Source organism: Orycteropus afer, unplaced genomic scaffold, assembly GCF_000298275.1.
Source record: "Orycteropus afer afer isolate SDZICR_OR568_19922 unplaced genomic scaffold, OryAfe1.0 scaffold00021, whole genome shotgun sequence".
NCBI lineage: Eukaryota > Metazoa > Chordata > Mammalia > Tubulidentata > Orycteropodidae > Orycteropus > Orycteropus afer.
In genome coordinates, this window is record NW_006921608.1 from 2,097,625 (window position 1) to 2,116,098 (window position 18,474).

An 18,474-nucleotide genomic window follows, 5' to 3' on the forward strand; every position below is an offset into this window, starting at 1 on the left:
AGTTTGTCCCCTATATAGCTCTACTATACACCTGGATATATTTGCAGTATACACACACACACACACACACACAACCAAACCAAACTCATTGCCATCTAGTCAGTTCAAGTCATAGCGAGCCCTGCTTGGGTTTCCAAGGTGGTATCTCTATGGAAGTAGATTGCCCAGCCTTCTTTCCCAGGAGTGGCTGGTAGGTTTGAACCGCAGCTTTCTTGTTAGCAATCAGATGCTTTAGGCACTGTACCACCAGAGCTCCCACATATGTGTGTGTGTGTATGTGTGTGTATATATATATGTATATATATTATATATAATATATATATGTAGAAATATCTTCATATGTAGAAATATCCTCTGCCGAACCTATATATGCTTATGGGTTTACTCCTGTATGCTATTCTACATCTGTTCAGTGTACATGTCTGTCTGTGTATTTACTTGTAAATTATTGTTGTTTATTGCAGGATTGTATACAGAGTAGTACTTACCATTGTTACCTTTCACTGTTGTGTACCTCCCAGTGTCTACCTTTGCCTTACTCATGTGGTGTTGACCTCCACCTTGCTATATATTGCCTTTCCCTCCACCCAAGTTAATGTATGTGTACTATGTAATTAGTGATTTTACCTCTTTCTGTCTTCTATCCCTAGTAACCGTCAAAGAGTGTTTCTTTCTGTGCATAAACCTTTTTTTGACTTTTCATTATACTAGTCTCATACAGTATTTGTCCTTCTGTGATTGAGTTATTTCATTCACATAATACCTTTAGGTTCATCCATGTTGTGAAGTGTTTTGGGAATTTGTCATTATACTTTAATATTGCTTAATATTCCATTATGTGTACATACCATAATTTGTTTATCCATGCACCCACTGATGGGCACTTAGGTTATTTCCATCCTTTTTGCTATTGTAAATAATGCTGCAATGAGCATGACTGTACCTATGTCTATTTGTGTTATGGCTCTTACCTCTCTAGGATGTACACCTAGTAATGAGATTACTGATCAATTGGTGTCTCTGTTTCCAACTTTTTAAGGAACTTCCATACCGTTGTCCACAGTGGTTGTACCACTTTACAGTCCCACCAGCAGTGTATGAGAGTTCTAGTGTCCTTATACCTCACCAGCATTCATTGATTTGTTGTGTTCCAGGTCCCCCCACCCCCGATCATTGCTGTTATTGGTGGGGTGAGATTGTATCTCATTGTTTTGATTTACATCTCTCTAATGGCTAATGATCACTAGCATCTCTTCATGCATTTGTTGGCTGCTGGACAGATTTTTAATTACAGAAGTGTTCCAGAATTTTGAGCCATTTAGTTTCACAGACTCTCTAAGGTCATATCATTAAATTCTCAATAATGTAAGCCTCTGTTTTGCCAAACTAGATGTGTGGACATTTGGCAATTGCTTTACGATTGTATTTCTGGCACATGCATGTGTGCATAATTTATTGCTCAGTTATTGTGATCTATTTTCTCTGTGAGGCATGTAATACCATACAGTAATTCTTGTACTTATGCAATGCAGCATAGTGAAATTACTTTTACGATTCCATATTGTCACCATTTTTAACTTATTAGCTGTATCTCTGTATTTTGTGTTTTTGTTTATGTGAATGTATATGTCTGTGTGTCTAGATGTGTGTTTAATGGTTCTAGAGTTTACAGTGTGTGCCTTTAACTAGTCACTCACTATCTTCAAGTAATATATTCCCCCTCAATTATAATTTAAGAACTTTTTTTTTTTTTTTTGCTTGATATTCTTTGGGCATCTTGTACCTGTGAGATTATAGTTTTCATCAAATTTGAAAATTTTTCGGCCATTCTTTCTTGAAATTATTTTCTGTTTTCTCTCATCCAGTTACCCACATGTTAGAATGTTTAATAGTTTTGTAAATGCAATGGTTGTATAGTTATTTTTGTTGGTTTGTTTTGTTTTTTGCTTTCAGACTTTCTGCTTAATTTTGGGTAGTCTCTATTGCTGTATCTTCGAGCTCACCATCTTCTGCAATGTGTTATCAGCTGTTGAACCCATCTTTTTTGATTTTCAATTCAGACATTATGTTTTCATATCTACAAATTTATTTTTTTATATATATATAGTCTTCTTTATCATGTTCATGGCTTACTTTATATCTTTGATCATATGAAATGCATTTATAAAAGCTGTTTTAATGTCATTTTGGCTAATTTCATCATTCTGTCATGTCTGTTCTATTTTTTATTGTCTTTTTATTGCTTTTGAGCCTAAAATTATTTTTAATTATTGTTGTAATCTCACTGTTTCTAAGTATAAAGAAACCCATTTCTTTATCATTATTTATTTATTAACTCATTGATTTTCTTGTTTAAGAATCCAAATCCAGATAAAGAAAAACCTCCCTGTAATGCTCAAGAGTTGGAAGAATGTGATATTTTCTTTGAAGAGAGCTCCAGTTTATGCAGATTTGATGGCAATACATTAAAAACTACTCATGTGGTACGTTCTTGTTAATAGTATTTCTAAAAAGTTTTGAATTAAAGTTACTCAGATGAGAAAACTGAATGACCAGATGTATGTTTTGCAAGACACCCCGGATTGCAGTGTGGTGGCTTGATTTATTATTTACTCTGTCAGGTCCCTGAATGGCACATTTTGTGCTTGTCTTCTAATGTAAAGGTTTGTGGTTAGAACCCACTCAAAGGTGTCTCTGTAAAGATCACAACCTAGAAAATCCTATGGAGCAGTTTTACTCTGTAATACGTGGGGTCTCTGTGAGTTAAATTCAACTCAGTGCTAGTGGGGTTTTTTTTTTTTTTTTTTTGGTACTCAGTAAAGTAGCATAGGAGCTCTGATAGCATAGTGCCTAAGGCACTTGACTGCTAACCAGAAGGCTGGCAGTTCAAACCCACCAGCCACTCCTCGGAAGGAAGGTTGGGCAATCTATTTCTGTAGTGATACTGTCTCAGAACCTGAGGAAGGGTTGCTGTGAGTTGGGTCAGACTCGATGGCACATAACAACAACAACAATTGCATATCGATAACTTTCAACTGGCTTCTTTTTCTACAGGTTTGGTTTTATATACAGTTACGATCTTGCAGTTTATGATTTAAAATCTGCTTTTCTTGTTTAACATTAAACATAAGTTTTTCCCCTTGTTACTCAAATCTCTCTTCTAATGTTTGGATAAAACTCCGATGTTATTGATATGTATGTGTGTATGTGGGTGTTTAGTGGTTCTTCACGAGATTACAGTATACATCTTTAACAACTTTTTTTTTAAAATTTCTTCATTCATGATGATGTTATTTAAAAAATCCCATTGTTCTATGAATTCCTATATTCAGGGGTTTTATCTTGTAAAGTGTTATGGAAGTCAAATTAATGAGTCATAAAGTAAGATTCTTTTTGTTTGATCTTTATTGATTGGTATGCATGGTATAGGATCTTGTGTTTTTTAACTGTTGACTTTTTCATGTTATTACTTCTGTGAGAGTTTATTCATTTGTGTGTCTTAGTGTTTTTCATTGATTTGTGTGACCTATTCACGTATGGGAGGATGGTAACTTTATCATTGTTGTTAGGTGTCATCAAGTAGATTTCGACTCCTAGCCACCCATGTGACAGAGTAGAACTGTCCTGTAGGGACTTCCAGGCTGTAGTCTTTATGGGAGCAGATTGCCAGGTATTTTTACCCTTTGGAACTGATGGGAAGTTTCACATTGCCAACCTAGCACTTAACCATTTAAACCATTGGGGCTCCTCTTTTTCATTGTGACAGATGTTTTTTTCTCATTTGTTGTTGATTTTTTTTTTTTTTTAAATAAGGCTGTTTGGAGTTTAGAGCTTGGAGTCAGAGGTGGGTTTGAATTCCAGCTCTAGCACTTTTAATCACTGTGAGTTTGAGCAAGTTACTTGACCACTCTAAGTCTTAGTTCCCTTACCTAAAAAACAACTACAGTAATATCCATCTCCTGATGACTTGTGAAGATTGTTGAGTTACTGCTTTTGTCTGATAGTAACAGCTCAGTAGATATTAAGTATTTTTAGAATTAGTATATATTTTCACATACTAAAGATTTTAATTTTTATGTAGCCAGGAGCCAGTAAATGCTCCAAGGAGTAGCAGAAGGGGACCAAAATGTAATCTTCAAAACTGATAAATTATAGTATGAGCGCCGAGTTGACCTACTTACGAATCCCTAGAAGTTGGCAGATTTAGCCACAGTCACAGGTGATGCTCAAGCAGTTCAGCATTTCCTTGGTTCTCTAGCTCCTTGTAGGAAAATGTGATAGAACTGAGCAGAATATCCTTAGTTTTTCTTTCTGTAGTTACAAACCGTTGCTCATGCTGCTCCCTAGCGATACATAGATGCTTGAATGTCTTACCAGTAGAGCCTCTCTGTATTGCCCTGGATAGAAACACAGGAGTTGAGGAAGAAGTGTAATGTATGATGGAACATCCTTCCATCTTTGAAGAAACTCTGGATCTGTAGAACTGTCTATATTTCATCTTTCTCATTTTATGGGTGGATTAGGCTGGGATTAGGTATATGAGGGTTAGATGAGGTTAAAGATAGAGCCAGGATTAGAATCTAAATCTGTGGACTTCCAGTATTCTTTTTCCTGAACCACTAGGATCACAAAGTACAGAAATCCTAAACCACTATAGTCAGTTCTGTACTTCTGAACAAAATGTGTTTTTAGAGAACATTTATGATAGACTCCTATGTTATAAGAAGTTTCTAGCCTTAGAGCATTAAGAAATACATAGTTTAAAAAACCGTCATATCTTAGCTTTTAGAGATGGTATTTGTGAAACATTTCCATCATTTGTGTATATTTACTTTTTTTTTTTTTAAATCACAGTTGAATGTTCAGTCTGGTGTAAGTCTAAATAACTAAACCAAAACCAAACTCACTGCCATCAAGTGGATTCAACTCATAGCGACCCCACCTTGGGTTTCTGAGGCGGTATCTCTATGGAAGTAGATTGTCCAGTCTTCCTTCCGAGGAGTGGCTGGTGGGTTTGAACCACCAGCTTTCAGGTTAGCAGTCATAGGCCTTAGGCACTACGCCATTAGAGCTCCCTAACTCTACATAGTATATGATTAAAACTAAAGATTCTTACCTTTGTCTCAGTCAAATTAAATTTGAGCCCAAAGTTTCTTCTGCACAATTATAACATTTTTTTATTATTAGTCATTTTATATAGTAAATATAGATGAGATGAGTAAACATTGCTGTTCTAGTATAAATGGGGTGGGTATAAATGAAACAGCTCCAACAAATAAGTAAAAAGATCTGTCTTCTTTTTAAAGGCAAAGTTGGTGTTTCCATTTAGTTTATGAAACTCAAAGTCTACCTGATGAAAATAACTTCTTAGTAGTTGGCTTGTTATTGGAGGAAGGAAATGAAGTGGGCTATGATTTGGCTTTTTAATTGATACTTTCACTTTAGGAAGCAAACCAAACTTCTTTATTATGTACTTTGTTCTCTAAATCTTACATTTTTCTGAAATATTTACTTCAAGTTCATTTTTCCTCTTGATTTTGCCTTTCATTGCTGTGGAAAAATTGAAATTACCATGGTAAGGTCAATATATGTCCTTATAGTTTGAGAAAAAATACCATAACACAAAGGTCAAAACTCTATATTGTAAATGACAGATTTTCCAGAATGTAAGAATCTATGAAAGCAGTGGAAATTGGGGTTAGAATTTGGCCTTTAGAAAATAAATGTTAAAAGGATATATGAAGCAGCATAATGAAACAGAGAAATTAAATATCATTACTGAAGAAGAAAAATAATAAGATGTGGTCACTGGGGTGGAAAGCTGAGATCAGAAGGCAGATACAATTGGAAATGAATTATTTTTGTCTCTGCCTAGAGCTGTGCTATCCGAAACAGCCACTGGACACATTCAGTGGCTTTTGAGCACTTGAAATACCCATAGTCTGAATTGACATGTGCTTTAAGTATAAAAGACACATCCAGATTTAAAGACTTAACATTAAAAAAAAGTATATAAATCATTTAAAAAGTTTTATATTGATTTTTGTGTTGAAATGATAACAGTTTGAATTTGTTGGGTTAAAGAAAATATTAAATCTATCATTTCTCTTTACTTTTTAATGTGACTGCTAGAAAACTGAATATTTTATATGGGGTCATATTAAATTTTTGTTGGACAATGCTGATCTATATTGTTCAAATAAAATACATAGAGACTTCAGCAATGAAAAAGCCACAGGATATTTTAAAAAATTAAATTGCAGTGAATTTTTCAGATCTCGTGATACTCATCAGATACTGCTTACATGACTGAAAAGGCTGAAGAGTATTTGCTGCTTATAAATAAACTGATTGAGATGAGAATGAGAAGTAGAGCAGTTATGAACAAGAAATAATTCTTATAAGTTAATACTATGATAGGAGAAAAGATATGTACTATACATACTAATTTTTGCAAGTAAATGTTAAGAACAGGATCAGATGTTATAATGGAGGAAAGTATATTTAGAAAGTATCTAATTCAATGGATTCGTAAACATTTTGGTCTCAGTACTCCATGTTTCAGCTTGTTGGGGTCCTCCATATTATTATTTTTTTAATGGGGCTTATAGCTATAAAAATTTATCTTATTAGACTTAAAACTAAGGAACCTTAAGAATATTTATTAATTCATTTAAAAATAATAACTCAGTATGTGTTAGTGTAAATGACATTTTCTAAGAAAAAATAAATGTATTTTCTAAAGCAAAAAAAAATTACCAATGGAATGTCATCGTTTCATGTTTTTGCAAACCTCTTAAATGTCTGGATCAATAGAATACAGTTAATAGAATACTTCTGCACTTAAACTGTTATAATATATGTTTTGATTAAAATATATACAGACAATTCAGCTTCATTTACATGTATAGTCAGAAGAAAGTGGAGAATTTCAGTAGTGTTTTCAGATAGTGGAGTTTTGCTATTATACCCAAACTCGACAAGTGGTAATTTCTTAAAGATAAATTGTAATGTGGAATCTGAGACCATATTTCAGTGAACTTATCATACTGTTAACTTTGAAATCCATTTGTCTTTTAGAAACTTTGTTGTTGTGTATTGTTGAGTTGATTCTAACTCATGACTACCCTACAGAACAGAGTAGACCTGCCCCATAGCATTTTCTAGGCTGAAATCTTTACTGGGACATATTGCCAGGTCTTTTCTCTCACAAAGCCACTGACCTTTTGATAAACAGCTGAGTGCTTAACTGTTGCATCACCAAGACTTATCAGACACTCTGAATGGGTATTGTACCCATATATGATATTGGTCATTTGGAAATGTTAAATGCTGGTTCTCTGAGTTATGCAGATTTTCCAAATACTGATTCATTATTTGGGAGCTCTGGTGGTGTAGTGCCTAAGGCATTTGACTGCTAACCAGAAGGCTGGCAGTTCAAACCCACCAGCCACTCCTCGGAAGGAAGATCGGGCAATCTACTTCCGTAGAGATACTCCCCTGGAAACCCAAGAAGAGGTCACTGATTCATTATTCAGTATATAAAAAACAACACATTTGTTAATATTGCTGCCCATCTCATAAGAAACATCTTTAAGGATTGGGTAGCTGCCATCCTCACCATGATGGATACACATTTTCCAAAATTCAAAAGCTAGTATTTTATCATTAGCAACAAGTACTTTGAGTACTTTGAAGTTACAGGCTCACATCATTTACCTTTGAAAAATGTTTGCAAAATGCACAATTTTGAATAACCATAATTTGTTATTGTTTCAAGTAAAGATGATATTCCATGTTCAAAAAGTGTTTTAAGTGCTTGCAACTCAAAAAATTTCACAAAAGTGCTTTTCCTTGGAACAGCCGTGGTTACTTCAGGATGCTGCACAACTGCTTCATGCATGCCTCCCAGTTAGTTGCACAGAATATTAAAAAGACACTCAATGGTCAAGATGTAATCAAAATAATCTGTACTGCTTTCTTAAGGACATTCTTAAGTGAAACTGATGTTCTCTTTACTGTGCAAGTATGTGGCAGGGAAGGATATAATGACTGTTCATATAGTATGGTTTGGTGCTGCTACTGGTGCTGTGAATTTCTTTCTCCACGGAACGGTCCCTTCTGGCAACGTGATCAAAGTAGATGAGATAAAGTCTAGCCATTCTCGCTTCTAAGGAGCATTCTGGCTGCACTTCTTCCAGGATAGATTTGTTCCTTCTTCTGGTAGTCCGTGGTATTTTTGGTATTCTTCCCCAACACCACAATTGAAAGACAGCAGCCCTTCTTTCTTCTTTCTTATTTCTTGTCCAGCTGAATTATATGTGCATGTAAGGTGATGGGAAATACCATGGCTTGGCTCAGGTGCACCTTAGTCTTCAAAGTGACATCTTGGCTCTTTAACAATTTAAAGAGGTCTTTTGCAGCAGATTTGCCTGGTGCAATATGTTGTCTGATTTCTTGTCTGCTGCTTCTGTGGGTGTAATTGTGGATTCAAGTAAATTGAAGTATCTGACAATTTTAATCTTTTCTCCATTTATCACTACTTTAATTGTTAGATCACATAATATGAGTCCATATTTTTAAATACTGAAATATTCCACCAAATATGTTACCCATAATTTCCTTGTTCATTCACCTAATGGATTTCTATTTCTCATATTTTTTGGAAATTATAAATATCACCATTAAAAATATTTCTTCATTTTGTTGAATTCTTGACCTTGGATGAAAGTGCTTTCCAAATTATTGCAGCAGTTTATCGGTCACCACTTTTACTGTGGCTGAACTAAAATTGATTGCTTTAAATGTGAAGATATATTGGTAATCAAAACACTATCTTCTTTTAAAGACTGTATAGCCAAGTAGGGAAAACAAGCGAGTTAATACACATTTATAATTACAGTTACATTGCATGTTAAGTACTGAGAGAGGGTTGTATCAGACAGGTTGAATCTTGTGTAATAACCCAAATATTAGGGTTCTTTTGAAGTATGACAGCTAATTTGACTAGAGTACAGAGCCCTGTACTTCTGTATGACTCTATAGTCATACAGAAGGTATTACTTAACGTTATTTATGTTTCCAATTTAATGTGTATGAATTGATACCTGAAATACGGATTTTTATGTTGAGTTTCTTTGAGTCATTGAAGCTGATTTATATATGTGTATTTAAATTTTATCTGCTCTTGTAGGAACTCCTGTTTTATTCATTTTCTATTTTTCAGCTCTTTACATAGTATATGATTAGATTGATAGGAGCTCTGGTAGCATAGTGCCTAAGGCACTTGACTGCTAACTAGAAGGCTGGCAGTTCAAACCCACCAGCCACTCCTGGGAAGGAAGGTTGGGCAATCTACTTTCATAGTGATACTGCCTCGGAAACTCAAAGAGGGGTCGCTGTGAGTCAGGTGTGACTCAACAGCATGTAACAACAGTATGATTAGATTGTGGGTCATATTGTAGACATTTCCCATTAACTGGCTTTTGTTGCCATTAATTTTTCCCCGTCCACTTTAATGACATTTTAAATGTTTATATATTTGAGTCAGTCGACCTTTAACTTTTTTCTGTTTCTTTTGAATTTAATGTTCTTAGAGAATTATTATCCTTGTAGAGAACTGATAAATATTCATACTATTTTCTATTTTTATCTGTGATCTCTTTTTTTGTATGACTAATTTATTTGAGATTGATTTGTCCACTTCATCTGTATTATCAGCTTTGTTGATGAATGGGTGCTCAAACAAAAATGTAACTCAGGATTTGGTAAGACTTCAGTTATTTTTAGACATCAGTTTTAGACAGATCATGCATGAACAACTCATCAACAGAATTTAACTGACCAAAGCAAAATAAGAACTACATTTTATAATATCTGAATTACCAGATCTGAACTAATGCCCAACCAGGGACATGCTCTTTTAGTTGCCTAATAATGACTATAAAATGAGGTTTGGGAGAACATGTAGCATGGTAACTAAAACATGGGCTTTGGAGGCATTATTGAATTTAAACCCCAACTACCACTTATTAGCTTCTTAACTTAAATTCTTTAACATCTTGAGTTTTAAATTCCTCTTGTATAAAATGGGATTATATTCCTATTTCTCAGGGAGTGAAAATTAAACAAAACAGTAGATATAACTTAGCTTAGTACTTTATACATAGTAAATACAGAGCAAATAATTCTTGCAGTTAATTCTATGTACAGGATATTAATTTGGAATGAAAATTTCTTGTCATTAGCTTTTCAACCTGGCATCCCTACATTTACTTCCTTTCTGAATAGATAAAACCTGTTTGTAATGTTATTTTTCGATTTAACTTGGTAATTGCAGTGATTAAAGTGTTTAAATGTTTTTACTTTGACATTTAATCTTCATAAGTCTTTAATTGTTAAAGTTCTACAAAGAGAAAAAAGAGGCAGTCAATTGACTGCTTGAAATTCATGATTCAAATTTTCCTCTAAAGAATATTTCACCCTAATTGTAGTCTTTTCTGGTACTTCAAAGGTAAGTATGAACTTTTCTGTAATAAACATAGCAATAAGAGGAATGTGGAATTATATTTCATTGGCCAAAGGATTTATAGATTTGAGAGGTTTTTTTTTTTTTTTTTTTTTGCAAACCAGTAAGTTATTTATTTGGCATTAACAAGGAATTAATGCATTAACTATAGAGCATTCTGAAGAGAAAGTAATATTTTATAGAAGATCATTGGTGTGAACATTAATAACTACTTTGTGCATTTCTGTATTAATACCTTGAAGGGCATTTGAAATTAAGTGGGACTCTTTGCCCTTACACTAAGTAACTTAAACCTAATCATTTTAAAAATTACTTTCTGTTTTTTTAATTGTTTGTTTTGGTCTTTCCACTGCTGATGGCTACTGACTACTGTTTCTTGTGTTTGGCTGTGTGTGCGCCAAAGCAACCATTCTTTTCCTTCCTTCCTTTCTTTCCTGTTTGGCTTTTGGCAACTGAGTTGTAGCCAAAACTGGTTATTTTACTTTGTAACTAAGTTCCAGTTGTTTTTTTTTTTTCCCCTTGATTTTGACTTGCTTTTCTTTTGGACAAAATCCTCTGATACCTGAACTTTTAGGAGGAACAGATATTAAGTCTTATGAGCCAGGTGGTCTATTAGTTTTCTATTACTGCAAAAAATTACCACAAACTTAAGTGGCTTGAAACAACATAAATTTATCCTCTCACAGTTCTGGAGGTTAGACTTCCTAAAATTGGGTTGTCAGGGCTGTGTTCCCTCTGGAGGCTCTAGAGGAGAATCATTTCTTTACTTTTTCTAGCTTTGAGAGACCATCCACATTCCTCCGTCTTCAGTGCCAACAGTGTGGCATCTTCCACTCTGCTCCAGGTCCTGCTTTCATGGCACATCGTTCGTCTCTGTGACCCACCTGCTTCCCTCTTATCAGGGCTCTGTGATTATGTTGGGCCCACCCAGATAATGTAGCATAATCTCCCCATTTCAGGATCCTCAATTGAACCATATCTACAGAGTCCTTTTTGCCATTTAAGCTAACATGTTCTCAAGGTCTATGGCATAGAGCATAGACATCTTTGGAGGATTTTTTTCAGCCCACCATAGGTGGTCTACAAATATGTTAATAATCCTAACATAGTATGGCAAATAATAGGAATAATACAGCTGATGCTCGATTTTCTCAGAGTTGAAGCATCTCATGTAAGTTAAAAAGTAGGGAATCTTTCTAGAGCAACTCCTGGTTGAACTGATTTTGGAGGATGAGAGGAACTGATCAGGTAAAAAAGGCATGAGGTGTTCAGAACGTCATGGTGAAGGTATAGCAGAGGCAACCCCTGTAAGACTACTGTTTTTGTAGTTAATAGTACTTTGACATAATCACAGTAATGGATCTGAACGTATAGTAGAAGGGACATCTGAGTTGGAATAAAGAGAAAAGAAACCCACTGCCATCAAGTCGATTCCAACTCCTAGCAACCCTCATTGGATTTCCAAGGCTGTAAATCTTTATAGAAGTATATTGCATCATTTCCCTCCTTTGGAGTAGTTGGGTGGGTTTGAATCACTGACCTCTTTAGCAGCCAAATGCATTGCTCTCTATGTCACCAGAGCACCTTAAGTTGGAGTAGTTGTTGTTATGTGCTGTCAAGTCAGCCCCGACTCATAGCAACCCCTCCTTGGGTTTCCTAGGTGGTATCGCTACGGAAGTAGATTGCCCAACCTTCCTTCCGAGGAGTGGCTGGTGAGTTTGAACCTCCAGCCTTCTAGTTAGCAGTCAAGTGCCTTAGGCACTATGGCACCAGAGCTCCTTAAGTTGGAGTAAGGGGTATATAATAAGAGACTTTTATTCCATCCCTTTCTTTTAATAGCTGATCTCCCTTGGTAGTTAGCCTCTCAATTGGTACAAGATCCTTTGTTCTTTTTTTCACTGCTGCCCATTCAAAGTATGGGAGAATCAGAAATCATTCCATTTCATTATTAATATTTTAAAGGACACTTATATTACAAGCTTGGGTTTTGTTTTGTTTTGTGAAAGCCCTCGTAACCAAATGAGAATATTGGGTGGGAATAGGGGGAAGAGGGCTAAAGCAGTTTTGAGTCCACCAGACATACAATAAAAGGCCATTTGTTTAGTTGTGGTTCTGAAACTAAACCTCATGTAGCCAGTGATTATCAGGGGAAAGGTGAGGGCCCCAATACTTGGGATCTCTTTGTGCCTACCTGTTCCCATTCCTCTGTAGAGGACAAGTAAGGGATGGGTCCTACACAGAAGCCATATTCCCCAGGTATTGCTGAGGCAGTAGAGACTGGGTTCCTCTGTCCCTAGCTTTTCCTATGACAGCTGTACCAATAAATCGTCACGCTGGAGAGCCAATTCACAGCTTTGCTTATTGAATACAGGTCAGGTTTCTACCTCTTGTTTTAACCCAACATTTTATGATTTTCCACTCTTCTCTAAAACTCCTGTAATCAGTTCAGTATTTGTCAAGTACTGTACACATTTTGTTTTCTACAGCATTTGATGTGATTTGTGTTGATATTTAGTCAGTTGGACATTTTTAGCTCTGATAATAGTGCTAATAAAAGAGTATCATTGCAACCCATTTTCATTAAAGGTGGTATTACAATAGAATCCAATTAATGAGTCTCAATTTGATGATTTCATATTAAAATGAATTTTTTTAACCATCAATGTTGCAATAACAATTACTGACAAACATTATTGCCATTGATAACTTAATTGAACAGTATACCAGTATGACAAATAACTGATAAACAGAGTAGGGTTTGAATCTCAGCATTCTTGTTTTTCTAACTGTATAGCCTAGAAAGAGCTACTCAAGCTCTCCACATCTGTTTTTTCATCTATTAAGTAAAGGTAATAACAACATTACAGGTTGTTGAGAAGATTCATATTTGTAACATACTTTGCATATAGAATATGCTTTTATAAAACCTAGTAGCATTTATTGTTCTTGATAATTATTAGTACAAGTTAACATTAGTAAACTTTATATTTGTATTCTGTGGTTAAAAAAACTCTACTTACAAAACTTATGTTTTGTGTTAGGCTCTAGAGTAGTACTTAACAATTGAGAGGTAGGGTAGCATGGTTAAAAGCATGAACTCTGGGTTCAAATTGCAGCTCCACCGTTTATTACAGGGCTGAATTTGGACAAGTTACTTATATGCTTTGTGCATCACTTTCCTCATCTGTGAAGTGGACATGACCGTAGCACATTCCTTGCAGGGTTGTGAATCAGATAAGGTATAGGTATATAAAGAGTTTAGAATAGTGGCTGAAACATCGTACTACATGTCAGTTATTTTTATTATTAATTTGTTGAGTAAGTTACTAATTTTTTAATTTTTATTTTTTAGGTGAATCTTGGAAGTAATCAGTACCTTTTCTCTGTCATAGTGGATCCTAAAGAAATGCCCTGCTTCTGTTTGCGCCATGATGTTGATGCCCTTCTCTGGCAGCCACACTCCGGCAAACAAGATGATATGTGGGAGCACATTGCAACTTTCAATGCTTTAGGTAAAAAGCAGACTCTTTGACAGTATTTTCTATCACATCAAAAATTATAGTCATCAAGTTTTTAAAGTTCTTTTTTTTAAAAAAATTTGAACTGTTATAATTACATTTGGATTGATTTGAGCTATAATTTGATTGCTAGTTACAGTGTAGTAAGTTACCTGGTATGGCTTTTCTAGCCATAAGTCTTTGTAAACTCCATGGTGGAATTTGCCATTAGCAACTGAGTAGCTCCTGATTATTAAAGTTATCCACATGGGGTATTTCTGTTGAGAGTGGCACGAAGCAATCTTCTGGGAAGTTCTCTCTCTCTCAGGTGTATAGACTTCTGATGTTAAGATTGGTTAGTTTGGCTACTCTGCCAGGCTCCAAAAGAGCCCTCCTAGAAGCAGAAGGAGTCTCTCACTGCCAGCTGAGAGACGCGAGAGGCACGCACTGCTGAGAGACAGACACGAGAGACATGCACTGTTGAGAGAGAGACTTAAGAGACATGTGCTGCTGAGAGAGAGACTGCTGGCTGCTAAGTGAGACAGCTGGCTGTGAGACACTGAGTGCATTTCTGAACTTGAATTGTAGCCTGTTGCTTCCCTAATAAACCCCATAATTTGTGAGTTCTGTGTGGCCACTGAAGCTAATTATTGAACCCAGCAGAGAGGTGGTGAGTGCTGCAGGAGGAACAGTTGGTGAAAGGGCTGGAGGGAGGCAGCATGTCTGGCCTTGCAGGAATAGGCCTTGAGCTACTGATAGTGATTCTATCTTCCTCGTGTGGGGTTAGAGGAGGTCAGAAGATGAGGTCTCCTTGCCCCTTTGGCGCTAGTTCTAGAGTCGATGAAAGTTACATTATTGGAATGTTGTTGTTAGGTGCCATCCAGCCATTTCCAATGCATAGTGACCCTGTGTACAACAGAAGGAAATACTTTCCAGTTCTGCTCCATCCTTGCAGTCGTTACTGGGTGTGAGCCCTATTGTTGCAACCGTTGTGTCAGTCCATCTCAAGGGTCTTTCTCTTTTTTTGCTGACCCTCTGTGTTAGCAAGCATGATATCCTTCTATAGGGACTGGGACCTTCTGATAACACGAGTAAAGTGAAACAGATGAACTCTGCCCATTCTCACTTGTAAGGAGCATTCTGTCTGCCCTTCTTCCGAGACAGATTTGTTCGTTCTTCTGGCAAACCATGTTATTTTCAATAGTCTGTTCACTAACACCACAATTCAAGTCCATCAGTTTTTCTGCAGTCTTCCTTATTCATTATCCAACTTTCACATGCATATGAGGCTATTGAAAATGCCATGGCTTGGGTCTGATGCACCTTAGTTTTCAGAGTGACTTCTTTGCTCTTTAACACTTTAAAGAGGTCTTTTGCAGCAGATTTGCCCAATGCAATATGTCCTTCCTTTAATTTCCTGACTGCTTTTTCCAAGGATGTTGATTGTGGATCCAAGTAAAATGAAATCCTTGACAGCCATTAGAATAGTCAGACTAATCTATGTTTGTACATATAAAGAAGATCAACTCAGAATAGAAATCAAAATGTTCTTCTAAGCATGTGACTTATTTTAATCACATATTTGCTTATTCTGATTTAGCTACACAGTGTTAGAGTGTAGCAAAGGACTTGGTGTTAAGGAACTTGTATTCAGGCTTCATCAGAGTAATCTTCAAAAACATGATAGAATTGCTCGAACATAATTCACATTAGGAAACATCTTTCATGGAACTGTAGCGTGGAAAGTCATTATAATGAAAACACTTAATGGAAAGTGGTGATAAGCAGAAATTAAATATTCTGTGAGATACAAGGGAAAATACCAGTGTTAAAATTAGAGCTTGAAAATATGTTAAACTATATAATTGTAGACTTATACAATAATTGATTTAAGTCTATTAGTACTGTGTGGGAGAATTTTTTTCTATGAATTTGCCACAGTTATTGCATTCCTGAAAGGTTATTTTAACCAGCAGTAGGAAGTAAAATTATGCATTTTAATGGCTATATATGCAGAACCGTAATTGAAGAAGGGCTTTGTCAATTACCTCTTACAGTTGAATAACAGGTTGTTAAACTGGTTAGTTCAGAATCCAAATGATTTTTTATGACCTGAAATACAAGGTTTGATTAAAGAATTTAACCACATAATTTCTAGCCTCTTGATTGCAATTCCTATTGTTTAATTATCTTTCTTCTCTCTTAACAGAAAAGCAGAACAATATAATTTTTATATACTCAGACCCTCCATTTGTACCTCTCAGTTGTCCTTTATAGAGGAATTTACTATACTTGAGGTTAAATTAAGTCATTTAAACTCTGAGCATTACATTAGATATGTAATTGTTAGATACTATTATATACATTATTAATTTTATCAATATTATCCTCAAGTGCTAATTCTAAGCTACTCAAATGGGTATCTACATCTTCTTAATTTTTTCATTTTCAAACCCTGCTTGACAATAAAAAAACATTATTGACCTGCCTGTGCTAAAGTTCCTTGGCTCGTTCATTGTTTGGTGAGATTTTCGTTTACATTATTACATATATGTGTGTGTGTGTGTGTATGTGTGTATATTATATATTTTATATATATATATATATTTCACATGTCCCAGTTTGAAAATCCCAGTTGATATTTCAGAAGATAAACATCCTCTTATCTGTAAAGGTACTTTTAAAACATTACATGAATAAAAAGACAAGATTAGAGTATATTTCAAAATTTAATTAGTGTTCATGGGATGTTCTAGTTCAGATTTTAAAATTAGACACTTCTTTTGAGTTTATAGTCATCTCAGGGTTCTTCTTCTGGGGGCCGTACAACAAAATCTGGTTACAATGTTGATATTGGTATAATATTAACTAACTTTATGGACTGTTAGGAGAATGCATGGTGAATATCAGTACCTTCAAAAGGAGGGGCCTGCATTATGATCACACTCCTGAAATAACTTTATGATAGTATTCTATAAACATTTTCCCATTTATTAGATAGGAGAGAGAAAGAAAGATTCTATAAAATCCTATCTGTGATTCATGAGCCTAAATATTAAATTGACATTTAAAGCTATTTTGGCATGTTCATAGTGCTGTCCTTTATAATTTTTAGTATTTTAGTTATTCATAGAAATTAATTGGAACCATATTGTGCTTTTCTTGGGGAGATTGAAGCCTTCTCTATTTTGTTCTTTAGGAATCAAAGCTGTATTTTTGCACCCATTGGGAGAGGTTGCTTGCAGCTAATCATCAATAGTTCAGAATGCAGCCATTGCGTGTTTGTGGAATTTATTTGAAATAGGCATTTTAATTTGTAATAAAAATTAGGAAATGTAAATGTTAATTATGTATTTTTCTTCTTCTGTTTAATACACATTTTTTCCTTTGTCTTCTGTTTCCTGGCAGGCTACGTCCAAGCATCAAAGAGGGACAAAAAGTTTTTTGCCTGTGCTCCCAATTACTCCTATGCAGCTCTTTGCGAGTGCCTGCGCCGAGTGTTCATCTATCGCCAGCCCACGCCCATGTCCACTGTACTTTACAACAGAAAGGAAGGCAGGCACGTAGGGCAGGTTGCTAAGCAGCAAGTAGCAAGCCTAGAAACCAACGATCCTATTTTAGGTTTTCAAGCAACAAATGAGAGATTATTTGTTCTCACTACCAAAAACCTCTTTTTAATAAAGATAAATACGGAGAATTAATTCCCCCAACACATGGCTTCTCTGTACCGAGAAACTATTCAGTGGTAGCTAGAGGGCTGGGAAGTTACACTGTAACCTGTTAAGTTTTGATGTATTAAATAAAAATATACTATGTAATTTAAAAAAAAATTTTTAAAGGACAAAGAGATTATGATTCTGTAAAAGATATACTAGGCTATAGGATGAAGATACAGATTTAGAGAATTGGCTTCTGTAAAAATGTAAAGATAATATTGGCAAGTATAATTATTTTTAAAAAATAGAGGCTAAAATCTCTTTTTATATGAAAGATACATAATCCATTGTTAAAAAAATAAAATATTTATTCTGTACTCTTTCTTCCTTGATACAGTATCACGTTCTATACCCACAGAATGTATATGATTGTAGTTAAAATGAAGTTTAATTAAAAGATTAGAATATCTTAAGTCAAGAAAAAAATACTGTACTTGTTCATCTTTACAATTTTGTTCTGTTCATGAAATGATTTCTTTGAGTATGGTTCATCAGTATCTTTACTGTTACATGTTTTATAAAGTCCTATAAACTTATTTAAATGGATTCAATAGTTAAGGTAGAGGAGAAAATACCAGAGGCAGGTCTAAATAGTCTCAAGCTTTGTTAAAAACTGAAAACCAAACTCATTGCTGTCGAGTCAGTTGTGACTCATAACGACCCCTCCTTGGGTTTCTGAGGCAGTTATCTCTACAGAAGTAGATTGCCCAGTCTTCCTTCCAAGAAGTGGCTG

The 18,474-nt window shown here is 35.2% G+C and overlaps 1 protein-coding gene across 1 annotated transcript in view; it reads left to right on the plus strand.

The window, feature by feature from the left end:
- NUDCD1 (NudC domain containing 1) overlaps window positions 1–17,726 on the plus strand; it is an 80,377-nt gene extending 62,651 nt beyond the window's left edge. Inside the window, exons 8-10 of the mRNA XM_007934768.2 lie at window positions 2,358–2,483; window positions 13,881–14,040; window positions 17,434–17,726. Of these exons, the coding sequence (XP_007932959.1) occupies window positions 2,358–2,483; window positions 13,881–14,040; window positions 17,434–17,726 (579 nt within the window). The remainder of the gene's footprint in view (window positions 1–2,357; window positions 2,484–13,880; window positions 14,041–17,433) is intronic.
- The last annotated feature ends 748 nt before the right edge of the window (window positions 17,727–18,474 follow it).